Source organism: Lampetra fluviatilis, chromosome 36, assembly GCF_964198595.1.
Source record: "Lampetra fluviatilis chromosome 36, kcLamFluv1.1, whole genome shotgun sequence".
NCBI lineage: Eukaryota > Metazoa > Chordata > Hyperoartia > Petromyzontiformes > Petromyzontidae > Lampetra > Lampetra fluviatilis.
In genome coordinates this window covers 5,473,334-5,492,207 of record NC_136310.1, presented here as the reverse complement: position 1 = coordinate 5,492,207, position 18,874 = coordinate 5,473,334, and the positions used below count along the sequence as shown (strand labels likewise).

General features: G+C 45.2%; 1 protein-coding gene and 1 long non-coding RNA gene across 2 annotated transcripts in view; one reads left to right on the top strand and one right to left on the bottom strand.

Moving 5' to 3' along the window:
* Positions 1-3,840: 3,840 nt before the first annotated feature.
* Positions 3,841-18,874, bottom strand: part of CFAP47 (cilia and flagella associated protein 47) — a 72,319-nt gene continuing 57,285 nt past the window's right edge. The window contains exons 54-64 of the mRNA XM_078873261.1: positions 17,987-18,098; positions 16,359-16,463; positions 15,971-16,127; positions 15,128-15,223; positions 14,399-14,558; positions 13,172-13,266; positions 12,615-12,848; positions 12,001-12,178; positions 11,045-11,206; positions 5,492-5,660; positions 3,841-4,187 (exon numbers count right to left, since the gene is read on the bottom strand). Of these exons, the coding sequence (XP_078729387.1) occupies positions 3,945-4,187; positions 5,492-5,660; positions 11,045-11,206; positions 12,001-12,178; positions 12,615-12,848; positions 13,172-13,266; positions 14,399-14,558; positions 15,128-15,223; positions 15,971-16,127; positions 16,359-16,463; positions 17,987-18,098 (1,711 nt within the window). The 3' untranslated portion in view covers positions 3,841-3,944. The remainder of the gene's footprint in view (positions 4,188-5,491; positions 5,661-11,044; positions 11,207-12,000; positions 12,179-12,614; positions 12,849-13,171; positions 13,267-14,398; positions 14,559-15,127; positions 15,224-15,970; positions 16,128-16,358; positions 16,464-17,986; positions 18,099-18,874) is intronic.
* Positions 14,389-18,337, top strand: LOC144945055 (uncharacterized). The gene is made up of 3 exons (XR_013639622.1): positions 14,389-14,507; positions 16,835-16,937; positions 18,011-18,337. It is a non-coding gene; the product is annotated as an uncharacterized LOC144945055 (long non-coding RNA).

The following is an 18,874-nucleotide window of genomic DNA, read 5'->3' as shown; positions in this document are numbered from 1 at the left end:
CCTTAATATGGTGTGGTCGCGGCATGGGGCATTCGGCCACCGCGGTTGAGGCGCATTTTCCCCCCACACACACCCCCACGGGTCGACGAGACAGGCGGAGGGAGGGGACAGCATGAATAGTGGGACCGCAGGGGCTCTTGCGCATAGTCATGGAGGGTTGGGATCAATACGCTTGAGCGCGCAGGCCCCATTGTTAGGAAGGGTAAGGGATTAATTAGGATTTACGCCACGCACGCCGCTCACTGATTAGCATATCAAAAGCGCCCGGAACCGCCGTGCGCGTGCTCGAGGTGCGCGAGCCCATTGTTCAGCGCAGCATCCTTTTGAGGTAGGGAGGATAAATAGGGGGGCGCAAAGGGGAAAGCGCTCTTTTCTCTCCAGGCCAGCGGACCAGCAGCAGCTCCAGCCAGCGACCCGGACGTCCGCGCGGCATATCGAGGTACCGCCGTGGACACTTAACAGTGAGTAAGAAGGTGAATTAGAATCATAGCAGATAAATCGGGAATAGGTATAGAGGTATCAGCGTAGGCCAGCCTCGTCGACTCACTGATTTAACATCAAATTACCAGGTAGCAGATAATAAATCATTAATAGCGAAGCGTGGTCTCGCGTGATCTTGTCGTGCAGCGTGAGCGTGTGGGGGCGCGGGTGCACACAGTGGTTCGCCACGTGAGTGAGCGCTGCGCGGAGCTGAGCGCGTGGGGAAGCGTGTGTACGCAGTGGTTCTGTAGTGCTGCGGCTCGCCTCGGGGGAGCGCTGCGCGGAGCTGAGTGCGTGAGTGCGCGTACGTTCGCTACGTGTATGATACAGATGTGCGATCACAACGTGAGTGCTCCGTGGTGAGTGGGTGCCGCGGGGAGCTGTGTGCGGGAGTGCGCGTACGTTCGCTACGTGTCGGATTCGGGTGCGCATTGGTAACGTGGTTATTCGACGTGGAGGCGAGTGCCGCACAGGGCTGTAGACGAGCGCACGCTCGCAGCGTGCGAGAGCTGTACGTAGCGGCGTAAAGAGGGGAGTATGGCGTTTGATTGATGATGCCGTGCGCACGTATGCTTGCAGCGTGGGAGCGCTGCGTGAAGCCGTATGGGTAGGGGCGTCGCGTTCGAAGGCCGGCGAAACCCTAGCGGGTATTAGGGAGGTGGGGTAACATAAACGAAATAGGGGATGATGGCGGGAGAGACCCCGGGGGCCAACGGCCCCTACACACCCCAGTTACGTGGTCTTTTTTCGCTGTCGTTGTGAAAAATCATCTTGAATTCACCCAATCTCGCCAGATCTCGGAAGATAAGCAGAGTTGTGTGTATGTTGAACTTCTTCCTCGCCGTCCGTAGCCAACCGTGCTAATTGGAGATACGACTTGATAAACATTTGGATGGGCTACTGCTTAGTGGATGTTGTAGGCCTGGGCTGTGAGGAGCTGGCAGTACAGCACTGGACATTTGTGAAAGAAAGCTTAAAAGCTCATCGGATTTCTCGAGTATTAATTAATAATCTGATACTACAATCGATATCTGTGTGTGTATTCTCTCCGAGTACAATCGAGTCTTTTTTATTTCATCAGGTAAGGGCCCACTGAGCTATACAGCTCTTTATCAGAAGCGACCTGCCCACAAATCATAGCTCAACGAAGTAGCTTATCACGTGGACATTTATAGCAGCCAAATACTCTAAATGCATGTTCCTAAATGCAATGTGGAGGAAAAACCCGGAGGACCCAGATACTAAAACCACACGACCACGGGGAGAACATGCAAACTCAGGGTCGGGATCGAACCCACGTTCTCCTGTATACCAGGCGACGTAGTTAACATCTTGCCACCGCGCATATATCAATGCATAATAGCAGACTTTGGCGCCCCCTCTCACATACCAAAGACAATCGTTACTGGTGCTACTGATTAAACAGTTCTTTGCAGGACCCTCCTGAAAAGAGTTTTGAGACTCAGTGAGGCTTTCCTGGGAAATTAATCAGCATTACTGTTATTGTAAACCAGTAAAGCTCCACTCTCTGTGGTGGACTACTGCTATAAAATGCCTTTTACCGCTGATAGCACAATTTGCATATGTAAATATATAGATGTTCACATTTGATGACAGTTCACAATTTATTCAAAACTTATGTTCATAGAGTTTATGGACTAAACTACTAGACCTAGCATTACACTCTTGTAAATAATTCACAACAAACAAATCATTGTTGAGGAACTACAACATAAGCTGGGCCCTCGTTTGCATATTTACGTTAATAAAAAAGAAGGCACATACAACAATCGTATTTAGTTGTATAGGATTGGAAAAATAGTTGTACGCATTCTATAGCATTGAGAAAAAATGTTATTGTGCGCAATTATTTAACAAAAAATATGACCACGGTGAACATTTGATGCACTGTCAATTTTAATGTAAACTCAGCGACGACTGCATAAACAAGGCATTTGATTGGCTACCGGACATAATCGGATTCCTCCAGTATAAATATTCTGAAATCTTCTGATTCTGGCTGCTGCAAGTTTGGCATCAACACTGCTCAACACAGGTCAAAACACAGCTTCGTGAATTTAAATCTTTTGAAACCTGGGATGTATGTCGGGAGGGGGAAAGCAACCTCGTGATGGATGCTGATAACGTTAATTGAATTTCTGATTGCAAAATTGATTGACCGATTGCCTTTATTTGAAACTATGTTTAGGTTCGTGACAATAAAATACCATTTGTATTTATGTAGAACAGAAATGTAAGGCATCCTTTGAGACAAGAAGTGTCTCTTACAAGGTCGAACTGGGTAAAAAAAATACATACATCAAACAACAAAACAGACACAAACAGAAATAACAGGAATATGAAGTCGTTGCTTTTTTAACTAAACTACAAGTTCATTAATTAGATTTTAAAAATAATCGTTGTCTTACTCACTGAACAGCTTCTTGCCGTATGTGCCATCACAGTGTTTATCGACGACTTGCAGTCAAGGCTTCTGCTGCGTTGCCCAAAGTTATTCATTTTCAAAGCTGCTTCCTGTTGCAAACGCAGGCTGTTTGCATCATGGTATTATGAGGACTTCACCGCGGCCTCAGATATATATGAGTAAATGGGTCTTTCTCATGTGCCATCCTCTGTACATTAAATGGTCTCATTTATGATGCATTCCCATGGCCCCTGGGAAGTGAGCTGGTTCGGTTCCCAACCCATGGCAGGCTGACGAGGCAAGCTGCCGTGAAGCCGAGGTCGCAAACAAGTTTTGATTCCTTACCCGTACCCGTACCTGGCCGCACCAGGGTCGCAAACGGCTACCCGTACCCGTACCCGGCCGGGTACGGGTAGCCGGGTATCGGGTAGGGTACTTGGTATCGGGTACCCGGTTGCGACCTCTGCTGTGAAGTGGGCTGTGTAACGGGGTCGTGCCTGGCCTGCGTGGCTTCCTTTCCCAAGGGACCAGCTGCGCCCGTTCAGCCGGGCCGTCCTCAGGAGCAGACGTGATGTGACGGGGGTCAACGAATAAGATCGACTCGTGGTCAATGGTGTCTCTTGTATGTATGCGTGTATGTTGAACCTCCTTTCGCACCGTCCGTAGCCAGCCGTGCTAACTGAGGTGCAGGGGAAGATCAACGTCAGTGCCATGTTTTTTGTTCAAGAAAATACAAGATGGAACATTACACCAATAATAGACTTTGCTTGTGATAGCATAACCGAATGCTAGAAAAAACTAAAGCTTGCAAAAAAAAAATATTCAACTTGATTATGATCGTGTCCCTCTGGCCACCGAGCGACGTGATCACAATCATAACAAGTGGGGAACAGAGCAAGGTGAATGGTGCAGGAAGGGACCGAGCCAATGCAGCAACTGCATTGGCTCGGCTCAGCTCCAGTGTCTCACGGTCGTGGAAATGTAGCACTTCACACCTGGCGGTGATTGCTGTGACGTCATCCCTCTGACCTCGCTCGCTCTATTTGTTGGAGGCCAGTAGCGGTGCCCCCTTGATGGGAGAGGAGGGCCCCGTGCTCTGTAGATTCAGGTTCTCGCTTACAAAGTTACGATGGCTTGGCTGCTTGAGGCTGGCCAGCGCTGCCGGGCGCGCTCTGGACTTAGACTTTCCCGAGAAAATGGAATGGAGTGAGGAGTGAGCGGAGGGAGGATAATACACCGAGGGTTCGCCGTGAATCTCGTACATCCATGTGGTCTCGCCCGCCTGGTGGGGAAAGAAATATGGTAAATTAGCAGCAGGACAGACGCGCAGCTCTCTGATGTGCTTTTCGTTTGCACAACATTTTATTCGGCATTATGTCGAACATTTCACTCCACGTGCTACGAGCTTCTCCAGGGACTGAAACTATAAACACGTGGTACGACCCAAAAACATACGGTAGAGCTACACAGTGCAACCGTGAAAACCTACGCAGTACCGTAATGGAATAGACTTGCTAATGAGCTCACTTGTGAACTTGTAAAGCAAACTCGTTCGAGCAGTTGGGTCGCATAGTAGTCAAAGGACTTGTGACTGAGTCAGTTTGTTTGCAGTCCATTGTAAAAAAAGGCTCGTGAAAATGCTGGATAAAGAAATAAAATATATTCACAAAGCCCATTCTCACAACCCACCATGGTACATCTTTCCATATTTATCAGATTAAATTATGAATAGTGCACAGCTCTTCATCAATCCACTGCAGGATGAAGGCCTATACTTCACCACGCTGGTCAGTACAGGTTGGTGAAGGGAGTGGGGTGTGCACGGAACCAGGGTAACACATCGACTCGCCAATGATGGTTAGCTGTGGCCAGAATTCAAACTCAGGATGCCAGGATCATAATGCAGTGCATAAATTGTTCAACCACTACTGCGCCCTAAAATGCTTCTTACCACAGTGATTACTACAGGAAATTTCTGAAGAACAACATCTGCTGAGTAGTTTTTAATTGTTCCGTGACATTGTGGGAGTAACCCACCCCAAACCCCACATTTGGAAATTAACCAACGCAACTGAGGTCATGGAGGCTATCCTTGAAAAACAAATAATGGATGTGGTTGGCCGGCTCAGTGGGTTATTGCGCATTACACAACATAGCATCCTGACAATTAAGTGAATCACAATCAGAATTGCCACGGTGGCGAGATGTCAACTACCTCGCCTGGTATACAGGAGGTCTTGGGTTCAATCCCAACCCGGACGCCTGTATATTTGGAGTTTGCGTGTCTCTCTCCCCGTGGTCGCGTGGATTTTTCTCCGGGTCCTCCGGTTTTTCCTTCCACATTTAGAATCAACATAAGTTTAGAGGATTTGACTGCTCTAAATTTCCACGTGATAAGCCACTTTGTTGAGCTATCATTTGTGACAGACAAGTCGCTGCGGAGAAAATAACGAGCTACATAGCTCAGTGGGCTCTTACCTGATAAAACAAAAAAGTTTAGTTCTTTTGTCAGGGGGTGGCGGAGAGTGAGGATAATTGAATTGTTACGAAACAAACTGCTCGGCATCTGCACTGGGCAGATGTTACCTTGACGAGCAGCGTGGCGCGGTACGGCTTGCCGTAGCTCCGGGGACAGAAGGACACGGCAAGGCGACTTCCCTCGCTGCCCTCGGGCAGCAGCTCCCCGCTTGGAGGCCACACGCTGAACTCGGGGTCGCTGTCTCGCGTGAAGCTTGCCGAGAAGGCGGCCGCATGCCTGCGCCGTGACGATAAACAACGGCCAGAGTTAAATTTCGATTTAAAGCTTTCGTTACTGCAGGGATTCATCTTCTTGGTTCTTTCGGTGAAGTCACGTGGAATGGAAATAATAAAATAATAAAAAGAAAACTAAATAATATAATAAAGTATAATAATATAATATTTTATTATGTTTTATTTTTATTATTTTATTATTTCCATTCCACGTGACTTTACCGAAAGAACCAAGAAAACGGCCAGAGTCTTTGTTGTGTTTAATGAGAGTGCCGCACTGAAGCATAACATTCAAGTAAATGGGGTTTTTATTTTCGTCAACAATGATGTTTAGTGGATGAAGGTCATGGAGGGTGATGACGATGGCTCCCCACCACAGACCAAAGTACGACTCACTATAATGAGATCATCTAGTCTGAATGCAGCCGTAGACAAACATCATTAGCATCGTTATTAGAAACAGCAGTGCACTGAGGAAAACCAAGCAAAGTAATTGGCTATATATGTATATACAAAAATTGTGAGTTCACTGACTGGCTAACCTGATAACATTGGGGGGGGGAGGAGGGCGTGGAGAATTCTCTCCCCTGGCACCAACAATTACTAAGAGTGGTTTGACGAAACGATTGACTGAGTTAATCGACGGGATTAAGATAATGACATGAAATCCACAGATTCCTACTCAGACCATGACAAGATTAAACAATGATAACTAAAGCAACACACGACTGAAGGCTGCCACCACAGCCACTGTCAAGTGCGTCACCTTGGAGAGATGCCCTCCCTCGTTGCCATCCCAGCCACTGTCTTGTCCATATTCTTAGGTTTTTTCGGTAAAGTCACGTAGGTAAAAAATTAAAATTAATAAAAGTAATATAAAATTAAAAAAAAAATTAAAATTAAAATCACGACGTTTCGATTGCAACACAATCGAAACGTCGTGATTTTTATTTTTCACGACGTTTCGATTGCAACACAATCGAAACGTCGTGATTTTTATTTTTATTTTACTTTTATTAATTTGAATTTTTTACCTACGTGACTTTACCGAAAAAACCTAAGAATATGAATCCTTGCAGTCACGAAAGCTTCAAATCTAGAATTGTCTTGTCCATGTTCACGTTATCCTTCCTCCACCTCATCATCCGTCTTCCTTCCCTCCCTCTAATCTCTACGTATGATGCTGAACTTCTTTCGCACCGTACGTAGCCAGCCGTGCTAATCGGACGTGTATGATCAATCCCTCCTCACCTCGCACCGCATGGTCAAAGCATCTCAGTCTTCTTCTTGGTTCTTTCGGTAAAGTCACGTAGAAGGGAAATAATAAAATAATAAAAATAAAACATAATAAAATAATTCTCACGACGTTTCGGCCACAACGCAGGACGGATGCTTGCGTTGTGGCCGAAACGTCGTGAGAATTATTTTATTATGTTTTATTTTTATTATTTTATTATTTCCCTTCTACGTGACTTTACCGAAAGAACCAAGAAGATGAATCCCTGCAGTCACGAAAGCTTTAAATCGAAAAGCATCTCAGTCTTGTTTCCTTCCCTTGCTTTGCCGATAATACTTCATACCTCCCTGCCCCTGCTGTGGTTTCTGCCGAACTCTCAGTGTGACTCCAGTGTGCACCTGATCATTTTCAAGTATTATCTCTCCCTCATTGCCCAGCCCTACAGCTCGATTCTCCGTATAACCTTACTCGTGGTTGCGGTTTTACAATCTGCACGCTTCGCTTCCATTTGGATGTTCTTTCCGCAAAACTGCCTCGATAAAATAAACACCCACTTTTTCTGAACGGCATTTTTTTAGATGTGCTTGCATTTAGTTGCTTTGTTCGTTCAAATTGTATTGCATAGAAAATAGTTATTTGTCATCGGAAGTTCTCTGCCCAAAGGCAGATCTATGAGAGAGTTGCCCCTATCGTAGCACTTTCCCTAATTTCCCCACATACATGAGATTTGTCAGCCTTTCCCTTTTCCCCATGTGTACGAGTCCTCACATTTTTGTACAATACAGTAGTGCACTTCCTACGCACTCTGTAATCGAGTAATGTTCACCACATTTGCAGTTAAACAGAGATTTATGTTATTCTCAGGGCTGGAATCTTTGCCAAATTAAGTGAAGAAGCAAACCGATTGGAGGACTGTATTTGAAACCTGGGGTTGAACCCAGTATCTCAGGAGCAAGAGGGCACTAACTTTTGCTCATGTGGTTGCTCATAGCAAGCATGACTCCCTTGTGTCGCAAATTAGCGGTAGTTCCGCTGCTGCGAATGGGCATGTGCGAATTTGTACTTGTAGAATCTTAATTACAATTACTGGCAGATGCAATCACGTATTCTATGCCGAGCATAATAATGTTCATCCAATTGAGTAGCACCGACAGGACAGCACACAGCTCGGAATCAGAAGGTTATGGGTTTCAGTCAGGACTGGGGGTCGAATCAGCCCTTCATCAGGACACTGCACTCGGGTGAATAAAAGAGTACCGCCACGTGGCAAAGTCAATTGTGGTTATCCTCTGTCTATATGTGTACCTGCAAGAGAAATGTGGACTTTCCACCACTAAAGGGGGTTGTTTGATTATAATTACTCTATTAATTTTTACATGCAATTGCTATACACGTCATCTATTATATCCTTTTTCTTTTAAGATAGTGTTATTTGACAGATGTGTTGAGTTTTTTTAGTTTGCTATATGTGCTTGTGCACCACTGCCAAAGCAGTGTTATCAACTAATTTGCATCGTTCTTGATTCCGCTTAGTGTTATCAACTAATTTGCATCGTCCTTCATGCCGGTTGGTGAAGGGGGAGACGAGAACCGGTTCAGATTTCACTCGCCACTGACGTCAAGCCAGGGCCGGAAATTAAACTGAGGTCACCAAATAAAAAAAAGCCACATTCCACAAACCACTGATCCACCCCATTACTCACAAAGGCTGATGTAATTTGTAACAGACTTGTGAATGTGTTGCATATCCGATGACCTGAGCATTACAGCAATTAACAATAATTACCGGAGTTACCACTCTCTATGAGCAGCCTTCATTATCTGCTTTACACCTTTCATGGCAGACAAAAACTGCGAAAAACAACGAACGTGGTAGACACCCTTTAATTCAAGTAAATTGGGACTGAAATACCTGATTTAGACGTTGGTTCAATGACCACTTTGAAAAAAGGAAACGACCCTCAATGGTTAATGATTAAACGTATTTTAGTTTAAAACTTCTTGTCAAATGGGGTGATCGGACCAAAAGTGCACAGACTTGAAAATGACCTGAGTCATATCCTGTCAGGTAAAACTAATTATTTGGTGACACTGCATTGGTTGCAGTGCACCAGCACAATTCCCAAAAACACTGAACGGGGTTTGTCTGTTACTCACTAGCTACTATTAGGTAACTATTCATACGGCAATTAAAAAGTACTGGTGATCAGAAAACATTTTAAAAAATTCAATTCTCAGCAGATTCCATCGTGTAAAGTTTCGTCTCAAACTCTGTGTTATTGACAAATGTTGAATTTTTTTAGTCATATTCTGATAAATCCATCCGACTGCATTCAATTATCCCATTGGATAGGTGTTTTTTCTCTTAACAATTAGTGAAAAAAGTAAGTATACGGTTGGCTTCGTACGGTGCGAAAGACGTTTCAACACGTCTACACACGTACAAACATACAGCCTGGGCACACTAAAACGGTAGAGTTGGACGTGCACAGCCTTTTGTCACTTCACTGCTGGGTGGGAACCTCCCCACGCCGTGCGGCTGGAGGAGGTATGTCATGGGACCTCCATTGCCAGCAATCAAAATACAAGAATAGGCTTTACCCTGTCTGGCAATAAAACAGTTGTGTTAAGATGTTAAAACACCAAACAGAAACCTTTTGCAAGGAATCATGTCTGCATTAAACACACATACTTGTGATGAACGTGCAAACAAAAAACATACTCTTGTAGTATCATCATCTTCACACCTGTTTAACATCTCAACACCTGTTTTTTTCGATTTAAAACTTTCGTGACTGCAGAGATTCATCTTCTTGGTTCTTTCGGTAAAGTAGTGACTAATCCCATATCTGCATTTCCCATAAATATGCTAAATTCCTCTTGATATGCTAATTCATTTGTCAAGGTGCTCTTCCCCCTCCAACCCAGCTTAAATATACACTGCCAAGCCTGGTGGTGCCCATTCAGACGCTGTCTTTCCGACAGACCTGTTCTTCACCTGAGGACGGCTGCTTGCGTTGTGGCCGAAACGTCGTGAGAATTATTTTATGTTTTATTTTTATTATTTTATTATTTCCCTTCTACGTGACTTTACCGAAATAACCAAGAAGATCTCAATACCTGTTTTACTGCCAGAAAGGGTAAAATCTATTTCTTATTGGGGGCTATGTGATTATACTTGATGAAGGTGTTGCATGCGGATTGGTGAGTACAGATGTGGGAGCATAGACACAGTACAGCATAACAATGTATTTTTTTCTGGACGGCTCTCTGCTATTCATTTTGCAGGAGTAGTATTAACGTGGATTAAAAACGTCCCATATCCAGCGAGTGACACCGATAGCATCATGAGTGGATGTTACATCATGAGGATCCTCGGTTTGATTCCCTGGTGATTTAAAGCTGTGTTCTGGCGACTCCTGTGGGTGGAGTAATGTGGCCTCACCTAGACATGTAGTCATACATTCATCCATTGACAACTATTCTTATGTTCAGGATACCTGTATTTAATGATATGTATAAATAATTAATGCTTGAACATTTTTACAATTCTACGCAAATGTTACATCTCCACATAGTAAAGAGCAAATAAAACAGTAAAAATCTAATTTAAAGAGAAACAAAACAATAAGGGCATAAAAACCAGACCAAAAAGATAATGGGTACGTGAATTGAACCATGACTGTGAATCGTTACAATTAACCATAGTGCAGTGAAGCGGAGGGTAAATCATTACAGGACATGCCTTACTCAATTTATTGGGAACAATGCCCGATGCTCTCTGGTCAGCTCCATAAAACACCTTAAAGTAAAACATCCCCCTTATCTTCTTGGTTCTTTCGGTAAAGTCACGTAGAAGGGAAATAATAAAATAATAAAAATAAAACATAATAAAATAAAACATTATTTTATTATGTTTTATTTTAATTTTTTTAGTTTATTATTTCCCTTCTGCGTGACTTTACCGAAAGAACCAAGAAGATAAATCCCTGCAGTCACGAACGCTTTAAAGTAAAACATCCCCCTTAGTTGAGACAAATTTAAGTAGGCGTAAAGGGGAACATCGTTCTTAAGTTGTTTCATGCATCTGAGCCTTCAGTGGCCGAGTGTATCCGGCGAGTCCTTGTTCTGGGCCACGTGGCCTCCGTTACCTTGACTTGCTGGTGAGACGGAAAGCTACCGTGGACGCCTGGTGCAGGCCGTGCGCGTGGATCGTGACGACGTCGTCCGGCAGGGCCTCCGTGGCCTCGAAGTGGAGAGGGAAGCGGTAGATGCCTCCCGAGGGGCCGCTCACCAGCAGCGAGGCCGCCGCGCTGTGGGAAAGCCCGACACCACCGACGTAGATCAACGTACAGTCTTGTTCCTCTACAACGCGGGAGAAGTTGCGTTCCTGAATAACACTGCGTTATGGGGAAAATCGCGTGAAAATAAATAATGTATATAATACAGGGTTAAAGCACAGTCCGCATATACAGGCTGAACAAAGACTGAGGCGCGTGGGTAGCATCTAAAAGCATCCAGCAGCATCCCGCCTTGTGTGATGCTACGCCGAGGCAGCCACACAACCGCTTATTCCTACGCGCGTGACGTAGTTCTGTTCACTCGATCGCGTTGTATCCAATTCGCATCCACGTTATGAAAAAAAATCGTTCCCTAATGCATTCATCGCGTTATATATAGAATTCTCGTTATGAAAACACGCGTTATAGGAGAACAAACTGTACCTCGGAAACTCCGTCAGTTACCCACATTGTCGCGTAAGGAAATCGCCTGGATGCGCCCAATCTCGTCAGGTCTCGGAAGCCAAGCAGGCTTAAGCCTAGATAGCTCGTGGATGGGTGACCACCATGAAAGCCAGGTTATCATCGGAGGCTGTGGGACTGTGCTACGAATGCTCTACTCTTACATAACTATTACGATTCTTTTTTATTTCTTGTGTTGATTACAGACACCAAAACAGCTGGGGTGATGCCATATTCACAATGTAATTTCATCATGAAATTGTGCGGACGCGTTGTATGGGTTTCAAAGCACAGGCGACCGCGCTAACGGAAAGAGCGCGCACAGCGGAGGTATCAATGGGCTCGGCTGGGGAGAGGCTGGGTACCTGAGTGGAGCCTGGGGAGCGAAGACGACTCTGAAGGTGAGTCGCACGATGCCCGAGTGGGGGTCGCGCTCTTGACCCAGCAGACTCACGGCCATGGCGCTCTCCAGCGCCGCCTGCGCAGCAGACTCTGGCGCCGCATCTTCACTCCCAAATCCAAAGTCCAGCCAGTGGCGGAGTTCTGCAAGGGAGTGGAAATATACGTTGAACTTCTTTAACACCGTACGTAGCCAACCGTGCTAATCGGAGGTGCGAGGGAAGGACAACAAACCGAACACAGGTAACATACATCCAGGCTATTATGCAGTATGGGGTGAAATTCAATGAAATGCCCTTTATTTCATAAAAACACATCTTAAAGTGGGTTACCCTTCTTTAATGATGTCGTCCTTTTTTCAATCCACTGCTGGATGAGGGTCTACCCACACCATGCGGGTCGTGGATGCCATTTGACCATACTTCTCTTTTGACCCTATTTTACTTGCAGCAGTGATGATACCAACGTCCACGGACCGTTCTTTAACATATGGGGCAACGCAAACTGACTCCTTCGAGTCAGGCACGACACTAACCCGGAGTGGTGCCGAAAACACCAGTTGGAATACATTTTTGATTACCTGTTGGTCTGCTCGCTGAATTGGCGCTGCCTTGCCTGGGAGATCTTGAGCGAGGGCTCTCGCACGTGGGGGGCTGCAGCAGTTGTGGTTGCAGCTGTTGTTGTGGTGGTGGTGGTGAGTGAGCCGAGTGCCTGGGGGTGTATGGGGTGCTGTCGCGGCTCTCCGGGAGGACGCTGGAGAGCGCCACCTCGACAGACTCCTCCAGCCGGCTCCTCGCCGCGCACCTAAACGTGGCTGTGCATGCACACATGAAAATGTAAATAAAATCCACGTTGATTTTTTTTCCCCCCACATCTTTACATCGCAGCACTGTGATTACGGTGCGATAGAAGTTCAACGTACATATGTACATGAAACCGGGTTCTCCAGTGTAGTGAGTTGATGGTCTGAACAACAAAAAAAAGCCCATCGTAATCAATTTGCCCTGCGATTTATAGTGGATGAAATCCAGCGCTGAGAATGACATACTGTGCACACATTCATTCGTACATTTTCACGGGAGAACTCTGCAGGAGGCAAACATATGCCTCCAGCAAGAGTGTTGCGACGACACGTACCAGGTGTACTTGTTGGCGGGTTTATCACCGGTATGCCGTGAATTGGAAACACCCAGCGGATTTCTGTGACGTCGCCACCGTCCCCAATGTGCACACTGAAAGCGACGCAATGAGAAACAGAACGTTTTGTCAGACTGGAGGAATCCAATGAGCTGTGAAGCTCTTTCTCACAGATCTCCAGTAAGGGGGCACGGAGTCAGAATGTTACAACAACAAAAATATGAAAAAAACAAAAATATGAAAAAAACACGATATGAGTGCAAATTATAGGAAAGGTAAACAAATCACTTGAAAAAAATACAGATAAAACTAAACAATTTTTTTTTACCTTACCAGGTAAAGCCCACTGAGCTATTAGCTTCCTTTTTCAGAAGGGATTTGGGAAAAATTGAAAGCTCAACGAAGTGGCTTATCATGTGGAAATTTATAGCAGCGAAATAAAAAAAACAACAGTTGTGCAGTGCACATGAGTTAGCGTTAGCGCGAGTGGGTTAGTGTCGTGCCTGACTCGAATTGCTTTTGATAAAAGGGTACAACAACATTTGTGATTTGGTCATCGGTGCCACTTTTGTTGTTTACGCTAGTTTACGTAATTGTTCTTATTTCACACGCAAAGGTGCTGTGATTGGCTGGATGCGGTCATGTGGAGGTGACAAAGTTGCCAATGCAATCAAAATGTCAGCAGTAAAAAAAAAATTGAATACTTCAAGATGTTAACTTATAAATTGAAATTAATCAATCTCTTTAAAAATAACAAACTCTCCTTAATTAATACGATAGCTTTTCGAATATAAATGTTGTATATTTCTCTAAAAGACGTGATTTTTGTTTTAGATTTGAAGCTTTCGTGATTGCAAGGATTCATACTCTTTGGTTTTTTCGGTAAAATCACGTAGGTAAAACAATCAAATTTCGATTTAAAGCTTTCGTGACTGCAGGGATTCATCTTCTTGGTTCTTTCGGTAAAGTCACGTAGAAGGGAAATAATAAAATAATAAAAATAAAACATTATAAAATACAATTCTCCCTTGTATTTTATTATGTTTTATTTTTATTATTTCCCTTCTTCGTGACTTTACCGAAAGAACCAAGAAGGTAAAACAATCAATAAAATAAATGAATGAAAACAACTAAATTTTATTTTATTTCATTGATTGTTTTACCTACGTGACTTTATCGAAAAAAAACCAAAGAGTATGATTCGTGTTTGTTTCATAGCTTTCTCACCTGGCGAGGTTGGACACGGGAAGGTCCAGCCCATTGGTCTGCCACCTCCCCGCGGACTCCTGGCTGAGCGAGACGACACAGAGAGCTCGGCGGAGACGTGGGGATTCCGGTGAGAAGCTCAGCGGGATGGACAGGAGGCCCCGTGGTGGCAAGGACACATCTACGCAAAGACAATAGTCCCCCGTGTAGCCTTTAACAGACTGTTGGGGCAAGTGCTGTAGCAGTGTGGCCAATACCACATCCAGCCAGCTCACAAAGTATAACCTGCAAAGCCTAAGCCAAAGACCATTCGCGTTGATGCCTATGCATCTTAGGGGCCGTCCATAAATGACGTCACGCGATTTTGCACGATTTTTGACCCCCCCACCCCCTCATCACACGGCGTCACAAAAAGTCAGACCCCCCCTTAAATATGACGTCACAAAGCTCTGCCCCCCCCCCCAAACCATAATTTCATTTTGAAAATAAAACATGCTTCAAATCGCTTTAAACTATTGTCATTGTAGTGCGTATTTAATGTGGCGCTGCACTCTGATGTTGTAGGAGTGTTGTTATAACAATTCTATATTTATTTAAAGTTGCGCATTTGGATGTGACGTCACATTTCTCAAACCCCTCCCCATCGTCACAAATGTCTGACCCCCCCCCCCGCCTAACGTGCATGACGTCATTTATGCACGGCCCCTTAGAAGGAACGACAGCCCACACTGGGCTTTGTAAAAGGCTCACCGCTCGTCCGCTTGAGCAGCAGGGAGAACGGGGACTCTTCCTGAATGCTCTGAGTCAGCACAGAGGAGCTGGTCAACTGCACCACGCTCTCTTCGTCTGCAAGCACAGCAGAACAACAACAATTTTAAGTTACATTGCATCTGATTACAATCCCATATCAAGCTGCTTTAAAAACAGGAAAAAAACACAACACGTTAAAATACAAAGGATTCACAAACTCCATTCCTCAACAGCCCGCTATGGTAGACCTTTACATGTTTACCAATGAGTACATGTCCATCGATGGATCTTTTGTCAATCCGCTGCTGAACGAGAGCCATGGGGGTTTGACCATGCCGTATTCCGCATGCTGGACAGTGCGGGTTGAAGGCAGGAAGCATAGATGTAGGATGATAGTACAGCAATGAGTTTACAGTGCAAAATTGTAATTGCAGTACAATAATGGATTTTGCCCCATTCTGCTGTCCACAAAAATGCCCCACAGCACCCTATAACACCTGTTCTGCATGGTGGTCACCCGTCCAAGCACATTCAAGCACAACCTTCATTTTAATACAAAATTTAATTGCGACATGTTATACGCACCTGATGACCGTTTAACACGACGACCCTTGTGAACTCTATATGTTAAGCGTAACCCATACACACACACAGACCAGACAGACGAAATAACAGTGGCAGCATGAGCACTCGCGCCGAGACGAAGTGCCCGCCGCTCTCCGTTAACTGTTGACCTCTGACCTCCGGAGCCGACACCGATTGATGGGGCGCGTTTCACGTTTGTGTCACGTTCATCGCGAAGGCTGCATGACGGGGGTCGCAAGGCGTGGGGGGGGGGGTTACCCGTGAGTGAGATTTGAGCGTTGACCGCGAACTCGGTGGGATTGCTGAAGGGCAGGATGAGTGTCGCCTGCGAGCCCAGCAGGGCCATCACGCTCACGGGCTCCGAGGGCTCGGGTGGCAGCCCCACTCCACTCGCAAAGAAGACCCACGCGCCCGTCTGCAGTCAGAGTGGCGAAATGTAATAATAATAAAACATTTTAACCTGACAATTTTCGGCAATTTTTTTTCTTCCTGATTGTGCTGTCGGCCTCATGTCGTGAGATGACGAATTGATGCTCTGGCACAACAACGTCGTGATTACATTTATTTTATTTTATACCTTCGTGATTTTACCGAAAGAACCAAAGAGCATTGATCCTTTTCATTTTTAAAGGGGGAATAGTCAAACCTGTGAGGAGGTGAAGGTTATAGCGGCATGATGATCAGCGGACCCCAGAGCAGATGGTCTGAACTGGAGGGAGATCTCTCGCTCAGACTTCGCGGGGAGCTCAACCTGGAAAGAATACAAAACGTATCGCATGGAAACAACGCGTCACCACTTGGTTTATATGCCGGGTTATGGGCAAGGGTATATGCGGTAATGCAAAGTAGTGCAATGCATCTCAATGGCTATACTGTACACCCAGTATTGTTTTGAGTCATTTTCATGATGTTATTGCAGCCATAATAAAAGTGCTTAATAGCAACATATAACCTCCTCCTCCATTCCCGAATAAAGGTTGTCTACACCAGCGGTCCCCAACCTTGTCGAGTGTGCGGACCCCTTTTGAACCTCCAAACATTTTGCGGAACCACCACACGCGACTACGAACTGTTGGAATTTCCTTGGTCAGGATGTTATTATTTCTCTTCTTCTCCTCGCAGACCACCAAGGGCCCACGGACCACAGCTTGTGTGGGGACCACAGCTTGTGTGGGGACCACAGGTTGGGTGGGGACCACAGGTCTCCCCACACTCGCTCTGCTCCGTAAGCCAACAGCACCACTTGGGTGATAAAAGAGCGCACGCAGAAATAAACTTGTGGACAAATAAGAATAGGTTTGACCCTTTCTGGCAATAAAACAGTTGTGCTAAAATATTCAAACGCCAAATAGCCTTTTGCAAGGACATAATTTTGCAAGGACACGATTCCTTGAAAAAGGTTTCTATTTGGTGTTTGAACATCTTAACACCTGTATTGTTACTCTTTGGGTCTTTCGGTAAAGTATTATTGCCAGAAAGGGTAAACCCTATTCGTATGTTTACATACTTTGATACTGCCAAACATGTCCCATAAATAAACTCCTTCATAAGTTGAATACGGTCATTAGTCTTTGTTTGCCTGTGCATTTTCCTCCACTGGCATATAACTGTCATTTGTGAGCACACTTAACAATGTTTATTGCTGAGGTCAAAAACATGATTCTGTTATTGAGGTATCAACCCACAAATAACAGTTGATTACAGATGGAAATTGATTATATTGATTATGGTGCGGGGGTTGGGTAAATACCCGTTCACCCATCGGTATAAATGGGCACAATACGAGTCTATTGGCAGGTCACGTGAGGGTGGGGTAAATTGTGGTTACTTTCTCTTTCAAAATGTTTGGCCAGTGTGAAGGAGTAGGCCAAGCACCCTTTCTTCAGTGTCTCTTTCAAGCTACCTCGAGTGGAGGCCCTTCCATTAGCAGCGGTGTGAACAAGAAATCGCACGGCTGCACCCTTTACATTTCATGAAGTTTGTATGTTTTGATAATTGTTTTTTTAACCTTCTATCTGGCAACAAAACTGACACCTTTTTTACAAGGAGTCATGTTTGCATAGACCACAATACCTGCAGCCATAATGCAAACAAAAAACATAACTCTGATAATATATGCACTGTCGTTGAAGTTGATTGGTCCACACCCGAGACAGCTTTCCTTGTCTCACATGGGTTGGACCAGATGACGCCAATGTTTTGTAAAATATTTATATATTTTTTACAACTTGTGTATAGTAATCGAGCCTGTCCTGTAGATATGCACACACTCACCAGTCTGTTTGCTGGGATCTGCAGGGTGAAGTTTTTGGGGTTGCTCACTACCGGCTCAAGCTCCAGATTCTCCGATGTGGTGTTCGTCAAACGCAGCAGCTGACTCGTCCACCTGTGGCACGACATTGATACGGGGAAGCATATTCTCTTCGGGTTGTACCGCATGTTGTTTGCCATGATGTCTGATGTTTCGCTCCACATGCGAGGAGCTTCTTCAGGAACCGAACTGAACGGGATTGAATACTCAGTTCCTGAAGAAGCTCCCTTGTCTGTGCACCGATGACGTTGCCCCTCGGCATCCCTTCTTCTTTCGTATGGCTGCTGTCGATGCAATTTCACATTCAGGTGATCAAGCCAGATAACCGCGTTAAGAGCAGTGGAGTGTATCGCTGTGATGTCTCCTTCGTATTTGTGGATCGGGCATTGCGTCGTTATACGTTGTACGGTCTATTCTGGATGACCACAGTCGCACACTGTCTCCCTAATTTCTTCAGATGTTCTCTCCTCACCTCATTCTTGTTCTCCTCTCATCTCTTGGCCTTACCCCCACATTGTTTCCTGTCCCTTGCCTGACCTCTCCTCTGCGTCCTTGCTCCTCAACGCCGTCGTCCTCTGTCTCTGCCCTGAGCCTTGTCTGCTGCTAGGGCTGCCCGGGGTATCGGTGCTGCCCTGGGACTCGGTGCTGCCATGAGTTGGCTGCCACAGCTACCCCTGGGGCTCGTTGGTGTTGGTTAAAGTTTCAAGTTTCATTTATTAGGCATAGCCCTGTGAGCCATTCGGCTCTTGAATCGGGTGCAACCGCAACAACAAAAAACAAAAACATGAACAAAAAAACATCTTAAAGTGAATATGTGTGCAAACAGAAAATCCAAGAAAAGACAGCAAAAT